A 15,359-nucleotide genomic window follows, 5' to 3' on the forward strand; every position below is an offset into this window, starting at 1 on the left:
CATAGAAGCAGAACAACTCTGCACATTCAGTCCTTCTTCATAATAACTAAAAAAAGACACCGAAACACATAATTCTAACTATTAAAAGTCTTTTCTTTAAAGAAAACTATTACAGAATAGTTCTGGCTGACCCACAATTTTGGACCGGTTGTGTTTTTTTCTCCACTCCTGCAGACAGAATGTAGGAAAAAAAATGATCCCCCAGACTGCACTGAATCAAGAACAGTCATTCAACAATTAAGCAATAATACACTCGAGGTTCGTGCTGTAACGTGTAATATTGGCTCTGTCCCCAGCACAGCAGTGCCAATATTACAGGTTAGTATTGTATTACTGCAATTATACCACAGTTCTATTATTGCTGTTGGATGAAAGATTTTGAGTTAAAGGGGACGAGAAAATACGATCTGTGTGGTTATAAACACTATGCGCGTTAAAATAGTTTCATTACTGCTCTGTTTGTAGCTGCGCTGTTTGGTTTATAAGCGCTGCATCGTTACTAGGTTACCTGTATGTGGTGGAGTTAGTGCTGGACGATATGGCCAAAATTTATATCACGATATATTCCTTAAATTTCGGTCGATACGATATAATTTCGATATCGATATAAATACTTTGAAGGCCTCAGAAAACTGCTAAGAATCTATCTATCGGAAATCTGTACCTACTACTGTCTGAACATTTTATTTAAGTCTTTGAAACCTCCTTTCACAAAAACTTTACTACTTACTACTAAGTGGTGGAACAGATTAGATGTATTAACATTACCGCTGCTGGTCGGCTGCACTCTCCGGCACAATTTGCAGCAAAGCGGCAAGGGAGCGGACCCGCGGCCGAGCGAGTGGACCCGCGGCCGGCCTCGAGGACCCGCGGCCGAGCGAGTGGACCCGCGGCCGGCCTCGAGGACCCGCGGCCGAGCGAGTGGACCCGCGGCCGAGCGAGCGGACCCGCGGCCGGCCTCGAGGATCCGGGGCCGACCGAACCGAGTTTACCTTAGCCTTGGATCCGCTCGTCCCGGCTCCGTTTGGCTCCAGCGCGAGACATTTTTGCTGCGTAGCGAAGCGGACCCGAGCCTAGCCATTTTAATCTAGCCTTGCCTAGTCTAGCCTGTTTGGCTACGTGCCTGTGTGGTTACGTCATCACGCACTGACGTAGCCCAGCTACGGGGGCTGAATGTGTTGAGCTCTGCGGCGAGCTGACGCCAGTAAAAAACGCCTGTCCGTGATTCTGTAAATAATACATATCGATATACCACAAAACTGATATCACCATTATTGAAACATTTCTTATCGCGATAAATACCGATATCTAATTATTGTCCAGGCCTAGGTGGAGTAATACATGGAGAGCTTTGGTTACAGTGCAGTACCGACTGATAACAGCACTCAGCCAATCACATTGCAGGGTCAGAACTAACTGTGGTATATTAGCTGATATAACTCACATAAGCAGGGAAATTCATTCACAAAATTTATCCTGGATCTTTTACCATTTTTACCACTTAAAAAACATTTCTGTACTGAATCAGTATCCCAGATATGTTTTGGAAGTGAATGTATGCTGTGTGTTCCAGGCCAAGGTTGAAAAGCACCATTCAGACAACAAGTTTTCAGCAACAAGTCGAAAAGTCAGGGTCTGTCATGGTGTTAGGTTGTTGTGTCAGAACACTTCTATGAAGGCAGCATTAACGTAGAAGAGATCTAATAATGCTGATATGATGACTTCAAGGCATTTTATTTTTGTCTGTGATATTTTAACAAGACAATGCAAAACAACATGCTGAAATCATGTTATGGCGACGGAGAAAATGGATACAGGTACTGGATTGGCCTGTCTATAGTCCTGAACTGTCTACAGTAAAAAATATGCAGAGATTTTCAAAACAAAAAAGCTTACAATAACCCTGTTGTACTGTTGCACACCTTTAGATGTATTTGTTATAAACAGAAACAGCATAAATTTCTTCAAAAATTGGCATTCTGAACTTTAACCTCAAAGTCAATGTTTCATATTAAATTCAATATGCTGGAGTACAACAGACCAAACCAACAAACACTGTGTGTCACTGGCCATTTCCTTTCAGACCGTGCTGTGCTTATTTTGAGACAAGGCAGTTCCTCACCCACACAAATTCGCCCACCAATTTCATCTTGATTAGAGCGGATGTGGGCAAAATCAAATGGCAGCGAGTTTATTATTGCATTTATATTCTCAGAAAACACTGATTTCCTCAACTATAGGTGTGCAGAAAGAAAGAAACACATTTGCTTATATTGTATCTATACCCAATACCGAATGTTTCACTTTTTAGAATGTGAATAACAGTCACTCTCTAAATGTCAGAAAATAAGGCATTGATTTATGGTAATAAGTACAACAATCAAGAGGTGAGATGGTTGAGTGCAGTAATGATGGAGCTGCTCACCGTCTCAATGCCCATGGCTCTCATTTGGTCTGTTCTCTTCTCACAGATGGATAAGAACTTTTTGGGATCAGACAGCGCATCCACAATGGCTAAAAGTAAATTAAATAACAGTTAATACAATGCATAATAACATTATGGATAGCAGCATATCAGTTATAAAACTTAGTATTGTGCTGAATCTATGTAGTGACTTGGGATTGGCATCAATCCAGGCCTATTTTAATAGATCTGGTATTGGCTGTGTTAATGCAAATCCAGTTCCGAGTCTTTGATTAAACCACAGTGTTTAGAGCACCACATGGTTTTCTCAGCACCAATAGTATACACTGGGGCAGTTTTCTGGACATGGATTAGGCCTAGGCCTAGGCATAGACTATATTTTTCTTCCAATAATAAAAAAAAAAAATCAGCATTCAGAAATGCTGTCCAGTCCAAGACTAGGCTTAATCTCTGTCTGATTAATTGCTATATTATTTGCTATATTACAGCAGCAGTGAGGAGAGCTAATAAAAGCTAATAAAAGAGCTAATAAAACTAGCACAGACACCAACAGTGCGTACACACGCACACAAACAATTATATTGTTTTAAAGAACTTGGAGCTGACTGATCAAGGCAAATCATCTTACTGGATTATAAGATATTAAACACACTATAAAGCAATAATAGAAAAAAAAGGAAGTCACTGTTAAACTAAATAAATTAGTCCAGAATGTCTCATTATATAAAGTGTTACCATAAATAACGTGATTTCATTCTTTTAGTCTAGTACTAATCAGCAGCACATCTTATCTAACAGTGTGGCTGTATTATTTATACACCACACACAAAGATCAGACTGAATTGATATTAGCTAACACACAGCATTAAGAGACTTAGACTGGACTGATATATCATCTAATACTCAGCAATAAGAGACTCAGACTGAACTGGGGGAAAAAAATATCCTAATTGAGACATCCCTAATAAGACTACAGTAATAAATTCTACAGGTACAGAGGTAACTAATAATCTTTGGGTTGTTATGTGTGAATTAAAAATATTAAATAATCAACTAATAACCAAGTAAAGCACGTATGAGAGTTTCTCTCAGTGTGGAGACTCTGACAGGTTCTGAAAAGTTTAAGGGGTCAATAACGATAATTAGCTACAAGACAGCAGCTTTGGAAACGTGTCTTTTCTTGGCAGATTACACTTTCAGTGTATAAACAACAAAGCTACCCCCCGCCTGTGAAGCAGATCCTGTTCAAACTGTCTGACCTCCAAATCCGTCGGGTACATATGTTTTGAGGACGATGTTGCAGAAGACGGTAGGCAAGGAGAGCGGCTTGTTGCCCTCGTTTCGTAGGGAGATGTGTCTGTAGCCAGCCTGCAGACCGTCCAGTGGGAGAATCCTTTGGCCAATCAGCTTATTGTTGTCATCATACACGGCTATTCTGAGCACTGCAAGGTCCGGTAGGATTACCTTTGGGTTGGCAGAAAGTGCATTATTCACTCTCTCTCTATCTATCTGTGTGTGTCTGTGTGTGTGTGTGTGTGTGTGTGTGTGTGTGTACATGAGGAATTTCAGTGATAAGCAGAAATCCACAGTGCAGTGGAGCAAAGACATGAGGAGAGTGCAGAGAGGCATGGAGAAACACACAGCAGCTTTTCCTCAAACATTGCTTTTACACTGCTGAAGCTTTCTGGAGATTAAACTTAATGATATCATAAATGTGTTACGACCAAAATGATAAATCAGCGGCCAAGCATATGATAAAATGTCCAGAATTAATAACAACATTTATTTGTAGTACTCAGCCCTAATTTTATGTTATTAGATTATATGCAAAAGCTATTTATTGCCACAGTAAGCATTAATTTTAGAGAAAAAAAACCACTAGAATATTATATATACAATAAATCACACTTGTTCTTCTTAAGACGCAGGTTTTTATAGTGGATATTTAAATGTAAATAAAAGAATGAACATAAGAAATGTAAAATGCATTTACATTTACATTAGTGGTGTCAATTAAAATACTAGTGTATAATTGTATGTTTGAGGAAAAATAAAGCCAACATACTGTATAGCCAGCTGGAATAAAGAATTCATGACAAATTGGAAAAAAAAAAATATATATTTTATTTTACTGTAAATGGCTTGATTGTAAAGACTTAAAAATTTGAATTAAAACCTAATTTGCTGAGTATAAAAGGTTGTACTTTGTTTCTCTGGTCTGGATTATTTGATATTTGTTTACTGCATGATATATTTCATGATATTTTTTTTTGCATTTTCTCCCTCTGTTTGGTTTGGTTTCACACAGGCATAAACTTAAACACACCAAACTGCGCACCAATAAACCACGTGAGCACATCGTCTCCTTTGATTGGTCAGAGCTGTCTGGTGCAGAAACAAGAAAGTAAATATAGTGAGAAGATTCTGTGTTCCAGTGCGTATATCTGTGCAGTGTGAAGCTGCTTTAACACAGAACGCTGAACATTTGCAGCTGTGCTTTAAAAAACACTGTGTTTTCAATGGGATGTGCAGTAAACGCTGCATATTACTGCATGTGTAAACAGCATGGAGCAGCAGAGAGAGCATTTGTTCATAACAGTATATTATCTGGCTATATATATATATATATGATTAAACTGCACCTTATCATCAGTTTAGCTTAATTAGAAGTATATTTGATGGCTGGGTTGGATAGAGACCACATCATGGTCTCACCACAAACTGCTCCAGAAATAAAAAAAATGTAAGTTGGGCGTTACTGTTTGCAAATGAATCATGTGCGTTAATGCTTAGGATGTGGATGTGAAAGACACACAGACAATTCTAGGCAGGTGCCACCAGTCACAATCATTACCACCCATTTGGTAATGCTGTCCACTGTAAGTGAAAATACACTCATAACACAGTGGATCAAAGGTGGAGGATTAAATGAAGAAAAAATAATTATGAAGGTTTAATATGCTAACACAGAGCAGAGATCATTTTAAACATTATCAGTGATTACTATGTAATTATTATAGGAATTTTTAAAAACGTACCTTTCTAAACACAAAGGGTTCCTCATTGTACACAGGGTTTAGTCCATTATTCATCACCATCCTGGTCCTGAACTCTTTCCTAATGGTATCTGTGGGGAGCCCATACATATCCACCTCCACATACGTGCCAATCTTCTTGTCAGACAAAAACTGGCCTGAAATCACCTTAAAAATAGAACACGGGAGATATTTCCCCAGCATTTAGAGGAATATTTGCAGGAGATTCAGGCTCTGCACTAAATAAGAGAAAATCTTACAGTCAAGTTAAAGAAATATGAGAGTTGGACTGCAGCCATTTACACGGCCTTCCTCTCCTCTCTGCCATTGTGAACATAAGTTAAACAACCTAAGTGGCTTTTGCAGGCAGCCCTGCTGCCCTATCCACAACTCTCTGCACACTTCAAAGTGATCAGATATAAAATGAGGGTTTAAAGACAGTAATTGACATCTCAAGTGGACAGACCTGGACGCTGCAAGTGGCTGCAATTACTCCGTCCACAGGAGTCTCTGAAAAAGGATCAAACATGCGGTCTGGACGACGCATGAAATCTGGCTTCAGTAAGTACCTGCCAGGACAAGACAACAAACAAACTGTCAAAAAGGCTCCTGCCTTATTTGCGTTAAGGTAGAACCGAGTTGTTCATCATCGCAGCCATTATCTTCAGTCACCTTAGAGCAATGACCCATTTAATTAAGCCCCGCTTGTCCCGTATTCAATTTACACTTCTGAACATAACGCTAATGGATACTGCACAGCTTTGCCTTGATAAATGTGTTGATTAATATGTTTAGAGTCTTCACACTATCACGGTTCTCTTCACAGCGTGCACCGCACATCGTTATTTTGATGAAAGTAATTAGCAGTATCAACTTGCTCTCTCCTATGGATTACGGGCTCTTCAAGGGGAGAAGGGCCACTGCACTCACAAGTAATTGCCACATAATCCAGAGTAAATACGCTAAAATACAAGAAACATGCACTTACTCCATTTCACACCAGTTTTTAATTAGAGTTCAGCTAAAGAGAAACAGGGTGTGAAATTGAATATAAATTTCTAAATTTATCTACGATGATGTATTATAAATATTTATATTTAATCTGTTAAATCAAGGACACTGAAATTGTAACCATACTTTAAGGCCACTTTGATCATCTACTCTGGTCAGACTCACACATTACCTACCAGGATTCAAAACCCATATCTCAAAGTGTGTGACTGCTTTACAGTGTCACATTTATAGCCGAGAATTAATAGCCCCGCTTCATTAATCAGCCACATATACAGATCCCATCTTAAATCACCTACATGTGTAATTTGCTGTGTACTCAGTACTCAAGGATAGAAGAAATGCTAGCAAAATTATATATAGGCTATGAAACAGTGCTTAAATCTCACAAAGTTAATGATTTTCTTAAAGTGCTATAAAATAGCTACTACAACATTATACTGTAAATATTTCTGCTTACATTTTTACAGCAAGATTACAGTTTAAATAAGTGAAACATGCATGTTATGTTGTATCTTAAAGGTGGAAGGGACAACTAAACTGTTTTAAAGATTTCTTTTGCTAGTTTATTGCTAACTGAAAGTCAGACAGTTAACAAAATCTATCTAAATATACAATTACAACTTTAAAATGGTGGTAACTGTCATTAAATTGACAGTTAATATGATTAAAGCATCAATAAATCACTCAAATGGCAGAAATAAGTTGGCAGGTGATGAAGAGAAGCTAAAACTTCGCCAGAATGTTAAGTAGCTAACCACACTAGCTAAATTACTTCAGTTTAGCTGCTTTTCACTGAATGAAAGACTAAATAAAATAAAATTGTGTTACACTGAAGTTTACCCCAACTGCTATAAAAATCCTTTACTGGTGTTTTATGGTGAAACTTCAGAGTATGTCACTCTTTTTTAGAGGTTAGCATGGTTAGCGAGAGCAGCCAATAACAGTGCTTTACACAGCCAAACACCATGAAAACATGTCCAAAGATAAAAGTTAGATAATATACTGTGTGTACAACTCATTTAATCAGACACAAATAGATAGAAATCACAATATACTGTATAATACAACTGATTTTACTACTGTTAATATGCAGTGCAGCCATCTTGGATTCTGAACTCAGGGTTAAATAGACGGTCTCTTGATTTCCCATGCAGAAAATCTGACTGTGGGTGCATTCCAGATAAAATATCCTATTTTGGATCTCAGAAACTCCGACATTCACATTCAAATGGAACACAGCATAATGGTTGTATGATATTAGTTTAATGCGTGCTGGTTACTGTAGTGAGAGAACCCTGATGAATGAAAACTGACCAGACTAATGAATATAAATGTTACACTGCAGAACATTTATCAAACTCCTGTTTAGGCCAGAATGTCACTTTAATGGTGATGTAATGTTCACTTACCCACATGATCCATTGTACTCAAACTTTCCCTGGTTCAGCTGCATTGCCAGATCTACAAACGCACAGCAAACAAACAGAACATCATACACTGAATTTAAATTCTCCTATACATTCACCACTGTTTGATTTTCAATACAGCTGAGTAGCTGAACCAAATGTTCTCTTTCAATCTTCTGTAGTGGCATCTGGATAGCGGTATGACCAGACATTTAAAGCTTACAGGACACTGACTTCAGAGAGCAGGTACATATACTTCAGCTAACAACCCTTGACTTTTGGTTTGATCCTATACTTGTGAAATGTTCATGATTGTCCTGCACACAGCATCTATTACTTTCTGACGCATGAAGTGTGTTTGGCATATTCTCTTTCAGAAGACAGCAGAAGTACAAACAGACAGCAGATTGCTGAGCACACACTCATCTGAATTTCAGGTATGCACAGGCTATCAGAACAGAGCCTGAAATATGGCTGCTCCAGATGTCTTGGAACGAGAGAAAGGTTTCTGGATCGAGAGTTCAATATTCAAAAAGTTGCCTTCTCAAATAAGCAGCAGGTCAGTGAGATGTGGAGAGAAGTGGTTTAATAACTGTACACTGCAATAATGTAATTCCGGTCAATCATTTCAATCATTAAACTCTATGGCCACAGGTGTATAAAACCAAGCAGCTAGGCATGCAGACTGCTTCTACAGGTATTAGTGGAAGAATGAGTCGCTCTCAGGAGCTCAGTGAATTCCAGCGTGGTACTATGATTGGAGGCAACATCTGTGCAACAAGTCCAGTCGTGAAATTTCCTCACTACTAAATATTCCACAGTCAACTGTCAGTGATATTATAACACAGTGGAAGTGACTGGGATTGAAAGTAACTAGGTAATTGGATCAGCAGATGCTGAGGAGCATAGTGTACAAAGATCTCCAACTTTCTGAATCATCAGTTACTACAGACCTTCAAACTTCACATGGTCTTCAGATTAGCTCAAGAAGAGTAAAGTGTAGAGAGTTTCATGGAATGGGTTTCGATGAAGCCCTACATCACCAAACACAATGCAGGTGAGTGGATACCTTTGGCAGCATAGTAAATGTGATTACATGTTTAATTACACAAAATTCTGTGTCAAAATAGGACAAAAATATGGCAAAATGGTGTTTCTTCTTTATATGAAATTCAAGCCTTAATACATTATATATATTTTTGGAAAAATGTATAATTCTGAAGTTTAACATTTACCAGCTCAGCAGAATCTCCATTTGTTTTTAACAAATTTAACATTAAACCAGGCTTTTGTTTTCAAACATGATAACTGAGACAAGTCTGACATGATATTTTCAATATTTTTATTGCCACTAAATATTTTTTATTTATTTTTAATTTAATTGTTTTATATTTTTATATTAATCAAATAATTAATTTAAATAAGGTGGACATAAAGACTGAGACATGCTAAATATAGAAATATCGAATAAAAAAATCAAACACTTGGAACTAGTTTTCCAGACCTGCAATAAGACTAAACCTTAAACTATGTTTAAAATTTTTTTTAATAATTTTATTTCAATTTTTTTCCCATTTTCATCCCAATTTACATGACCAAGTACCCAACCCACTCATAGGACTCCCCCCATCACTAGTGATGCCCCAACACCAGGAGGTTGAAGACTAGCACATGCCTCCTCTAATACATGTGAAGTCAACCACCGCCTCTTTTTGAACTGCTGTTGATGCAGCATTGCCGAGTAGCATCACAGCGTGTTTGGAGAAAAGCGCAGCGACCCGGTTCCAATACATCAGCTCACAGACGCCTTGTGCTGATCGACATCACCCTTTGTGGTGCTGAGGGGAAAGAGCACCATCTACCCACCCAGAGAGAGCAAGGCCAATTGTGCTCTCTCAGGGCTCCGGTAGCTGATGGCAATCTACACGAACTGGGTTTGAACCAGCGAGCTCCTAAAACGATTTCTAATGGTGTATCACCATCAACACTGCAATTCAGCTCAATACTAGGGCTATTAAAGACCCCAATAACACCTTTTAATTTCATCCCTCCTTTGTATCAAGACTCTGGAAGAGTCAACTAACAACTCATCCCAATATATTTAAGAAAAATGTTGATACAATATCATGAAAAGTATATTATTGTATTGTCAGAATTTTAAGTCAATCAATATTGATTTGTAGAACCAAACACACATCATGCTTTATATACTTTTGGATAAATCTCTATAAGAAAGTTGCACTCTCATGTCTTATGTCACTGACACTGCTAAATTATGTTTAAAAAGTGAAATAAAGTCATCATGATGTTTTTTCCTAATTAAACCTCTCAAATATGGTAACCTATATATTAGATGTGATATCAAGATATGATATATTTTATATCTTGTATACAATAAGTTGGAATGAATGGATATTTAGGATATAGTATTGCCCTAGTCCTACACTAGATCTGATATCTGTACACATTTCTAGTGAATGGAATAGGGATCCCTCAGCATTAACTCTCCACACACATAGCAGCGTGTCCTACAACCAAAAATATGGTCAAAGGTGATGCAGATGTCTGGATTGGGGCGTGCTGTGGAGAATAATGTTAGCGTTAGTGTGTAAGTGACTGCAGAGTGAGTAGAGGGGGCTGCTGCGGTGAGCCGAGGCTGCAGCAGTGGGGTCTACATTACCTGGGGTTTGAAAGTTCAGAGAAACCATCTGGCAGCCGGCATTCCAGAAGATCTGAGGCATATAATTACTGGAGTCCACTCGGCCTCCTTTGGGGTAGATCCGACTCATCTGCCGCTTGTTGTAGCTGTGCATCTCATTTAGGAAAAAAAAAACGTGGAGGGTTTTGGAGATTTAAGAAGAGTCTGTGGATTATTTATAGATCACAGCACTTTAGAAGCAGGTTGATCCTATGAGGTGTGTTCTATAGAGGCTGCTGCTTTGCAGAATAAAACTTTACATTTAAATATATCTTCCCAGAGTAGAACAGAGAAAAAGATTCTGCTCTTCTCTAGTGATGGTCCTTTCTGCTTGAGTCTTTCTTTCACACTGTTTTTCTACATGTTCCTGGAAACACCAGCTTCATAAAATGTTCTCTCTTTCAACGGCCACATAAACATCTATTTATTCTATCTTTTCTTTTCTCCCTTCAAAAAGCCTTAAAAGCCTCAGTGTGGCAGGCAGCTCTTAAGCTTGGCATTGTTTCATTTACAGCAAGGGGGCACTTACTATTCACACCGAGCTCCTCTAGCCCTTGGCAGTATTATGATATATTGAAAGTCACACACAACATTTGTAAACAGTTAGTCAGAAGCTCAGATTCAAATACAAGTAGAAGTCTACAAAAGCACACAAGGAAATAAAAAAGAATATTTTTTTTCAGTGTAGACCAAACCCAGCCTTGACAGTCATATCCAGTTCCATTTATGATCAATGTACAATTCACTGGCACACTTTTTTTTGACGAGTCCTTGAAACCTATTCTAGTAGAATTGAACAGAACTGGTTTTTGCTTTATTTCTTTTTAAGTTACCTGAACTGAACTATTATTCACAAGATTATATACAGCACTGGACAAAATAGGAGACCACTTAAAAATGATGAGTTTCTTTGATTTTACCTAATTAAACGAATATGAATATAATCAAGAGGAAGATGGATGTTCACAAGCTATCAAACCAAGCTAAACTGCTTGAATTGTTGCAATAGGAGTAGCATAAAGTTATCCAAAAGCAGTGTGTAAGACTGGTGGAGGAGAACATAGCAAGATGCATGAAAACTGTGATTAAAAACCAGGGTTATTCCACCAAATATTGATTTCTGAACTCTTAAAACTTTATGAATATGAACTTGGTTTCTTTGCATTTTTTGAGGTCGGAAAGCTCTGCATCCTTTTTGTTATTTCAGCCATTTCTCATTTTCTGCAAATAAACGCTCTAAATGACAATATTTTTATTAGTAATTTGGAAAAAATGTTGTTCGTAGTTTATAGAACAAAACAACAATGTTTATTTTACTCAAACATTTACCTATAAATGGCAAAATCAGAGCAACTGATTCAGAAACTGAAGTAGTCCCTTCATTTTTCCAGAGCTGTATACACATAATATAGTATAGTTTCACACTCAGCCGTACAAGTGACGTAAGCATAGGGGGCATTATCACTGTTCCTCAATGACTACTGTATATAGGGCCGTCCTATTGAGTGTGTTTTCCATTCTGACTCATGCTGTTGTGTTGATAGCATCATTTGCAAGTAAAGTACGCATCATAGAGGAGTGTGAAAGCAATTCCAGAAGTTGAAAGAGTTTGAGACGGGTCTCATTATTGGGCTCTGGCCAGCGGGATGGTCTTACTGATGCATTACTCGCCATACTGGTCATACGGACATTACCATAGTGTGCTGATGGATGCACATGGTAGAAAAGGCACTGATCAGCGACACAAAGAATCTGAGAATTTCATGCTAGATCACCTTTGGTCTTCATTACAGGCACTTTGACAGCCCAAGGTTATGTTAATGAGGTCCTAAAACTAGTGGTCCTACCTTTGCTGTGCACACACTCCAGTGCACTTTTCCACATACTGCTGCCACCTCAATAACTTGTCTTTTAGACAGGAATGCCATGCATGGTCAGCTTTATCGCCAGAACTATTCCCGACAGAAATTTTAGATGCTACTGAAGAGGCAATCAACAGTATACCCCTACCGCAAAATCTGGAAGAAATATTTAAAGGAGAACTCCGGTGTAAAATGGACATTTGGTTTAGTAAAACATTATGAATAGCACACCTCTGTTCTCCCGCAGCGCTCCGTGATCCAGAAATTGTAACAGTTTGTCCAAACACCCTACAGACTGGGTGACACGGGTCAAAATTATGTGTCTATGTTATTAGCAGTTTAAAGATGGCTGCACACGAAGCTAAAGCTAGCGCTATGTGATGTAAACCGGTGTTTTTTAATTAGCTAATTAGCCATTAATTGCTCATTGCTACTTTGAGTCTGGGTAACGGTGGGAAAGGCAAATTATTATGACAAATTATGATCCGTGTCACCCAGTCAAAAGGGTGTTTGGACAAACCGTTAAAATTTCTGGATCTCGGAAAGCTGTGGGAGAACGGGGGTGTGCTATTCATCAATTGTATATACTTTTTTCATGTTTTACTACACCAACAATGTAGTTACACCAGAGTTCTCCTTTAAGCTGTATAGGCATGGATTATCACAGGACACGTGCATTACACATGCAGTACACACTTTGACTCTACTTGCAGTAGATAAATATTACCAAGAATTTCCCATATCTCTCTAAATTTTTAATCATCTTTTGTTCCTGGTAACCTTTATCTTCCGTCCGAAGTTTGAAGTCAAAACACTTTTTGCTCTAACTTCAGGAATTCTCCTCACATCCTGGCAGCTGCCAGATAATATGCACAGAGGAAAACAAATCTGGCCTCTGTGGCTGCCCCAAGCTCTGTTAACAGGAGGGGAAAAAAAAACAAATGAAGCGATCAACAAAATCAGGACAGGCATATCTACTTGCCTGTCAATCTTCTTGCACTTCCACACAAAGTGGAGAGACGTAGCTTAGCCTACTGAGCTAGCGAGCTGCAAATATGAGTTCTGATAGGTCTGACTGAGACCACTGGTTACTTCTTGTAAAAATAATGGCAGAGAAAATTACATATATATTGCCAATTTCACCACTAGCTAGAATGAGCAACAGTGCCAAAACAAACCAAGAAAAGAAAATGAGCCATCTAGTGCAATGAGTGGATATTGATGTGACTTCCAGCGCTGATAAGAGCCGAGGGAGCTGAAGGGCATGGAGAGTGATGCCGACCTTGCTCTATCTCCTCTAGACAGGTAATTATTTCGCACAGCACATCTGAAGCTAACAAAGTGCAACAACCACACAACTAATTTAGCACCATCATTTAAGTGTTCTAGCCCAGGCAGCAGTCATGCATGTGTTTTGGTTGCGATGCTTTGGAACACTGATGGGGCAATGTTTTGTCATACGAGGTTAGTATGTAGTAGGTTTGCGAAATATAAATGATGCCCCCCCCTTAACTGTGGTAACAAACTATGTGCATATAGCCACAGTGTTCTTAAAAGATATTTATTGACCCAATTCCAGTAAGAAGTCCCATTTATCCAGCACCAGTACAACACAGAGAAAGAACAGCTTTACAACTCTTTAAAACAGTGAATGTTTTTACTGTGATAAACAAACTACTCTTCATTGACTTCATTGACAGTTTATCTACACAAGTAAACAGCACAATATTTTTATTATCGCCTCCTTGCTAAGGTAGGCTCTGAAGTTATTCAGAAATATTAGCTAGCACAGCACTGTGTGGCCCCACTGTGTTAGGATCAGTAATATATATATATATATATATACATACAAAATACAAAACAAGAAAACAAGTTCACCTGACATTAGTCACGAATGTAGAGGCTAATACACATAAATATGACACTTAACCTCCTTGGATAAACTAGCCAGCTCAAACAACCCTAGAGTCCTTTTAGTATTACCAAGGTTTCCCTCACCTTCTAAAGATCTAAAGTTTTAAACCATTAAGATGTGTTTACAGCAGACATTACTACAGAAACATTTTTATTTTGGCCAAAGGGTCCCTTAAAATTACATAATGATGAATTGAGGAGACTATAGGACAATGGCTAAGTGATTATATGCACATTAAGTCTGGCCGTATCAAGTGTATGCCTATGGGCTGAAACTAGCCTTATAAAGGTTCTAATCTGGCCTGCCAATAAAATTAGGATGGATGTTCTCAATGGTGACTTTTTAATCGAGTTCAGCCACCTAATGAAAGAAATCCACTCTTCATAACCGGCACAGACACACTGACCTACAGGCATACACAGGTACGAAGTCAAACTCAGCAGCAGAACTAATCAGAACTATCGTTTCAGCTGGGGGGCGGGGCAACAGGCAAGCACTTCAAGTTAGATCCAATCATTTTCTTCCCCAAACCATTTACCCAGCACCAGTTCCAGTACAGTGACAGAACTGCCTGAATACACTAATCTGGTAAAGGTTTTTTACTGGGATGCACAAACTACTGTTTATACACTTGATCACAGTTTATAGTCATATTGTGTGAAACTTAGTATACAACACAGTATTTTTCTTACTGTATCTTTACTAAGACAGGATTTGATGTTATTTAGAAATATTAGCTAACACAGCACTGTGTGGATCTACAGGGTCAAAAAGAAACCCTGATGTTAGTCTACAAAAGTTGGACAATATAACACTAGCACACTTCAGCCTTAATGTTCTAATGATAGTACAAAACTAAAGAATACATTAATTAATGTTTCAAAAATATAGATATTGTTGGGGTTTGCACTAAAAAAATTGTTCAATCTCTTTTGACCCACTGCTGTCAGTAATACGGCCCTGTTGCCTCAAATAATTGAGGAACCTCTGCTCTAGGCAGTACA

General features: G+C 38.3%; 1 protein-coding gene across 6 annotated transcripts in view; it reads right to left on the bottom strand.

The window, feature by feature from the left end:
- Positions 1-15,359, bottom strand: part of LOC103033015 (1-phosphatidylinositol 4,5-bisphosphate phosphodiesterase beta-4) — a 57,691-nt gene that overhangs the window by 11,941 nt on the left and 30,391 nt on the right. For all 6 annotated transcript variants that reach the window (XR_002650360.2, XM_022673054.2, XM_022673055.2 and 3 more), the window contains 6 exons: positions 10,561-10,685; positions 7,884-7,935; positions 5,927-6,029; positions 5,464-5,628; positions 3,685-3,889; positions 2,426-2,514 (listed from right to left, as the gene is read on the bottom strand). Coding sequence is in view for 5 of the 6 variants with exons in the window: in XM_022673054.2 (XP_022528775.2) it covers positions 2,426-2,514; positions 3,685-3,889; positions 5,464-5,628; positions 5,927-6,029; positions 7,884-7,935; positions 10,561-10,685 (739 nt within the window). In the remaining variant the exon portion in view is untranslated. The remainder of the gene's footprint in view (positions 1-2,425; positions 2,515-3,684; positions 3,890-5,463; positions 5,629-5,926; positions 6,030-7,883; positions 7,936-10,560; positions 10,686-15,359) is intronic.

Source organism: Astyanax mexicanus, chromosome 14 (genome assembly GCF_023375975.1).
Source record: "Astyanax mexicanus isolate ESR-SI-001 chromosome 14, AstMex3_surface, whole genome shotgun sequence".
Classification (NCBI taxonomy): Eukaryota; Metazoa; Chordata; class Actinopteri; order Characiformes; family Acestrorhamphidae; genus Astyanax; species Astyanax mexicanus.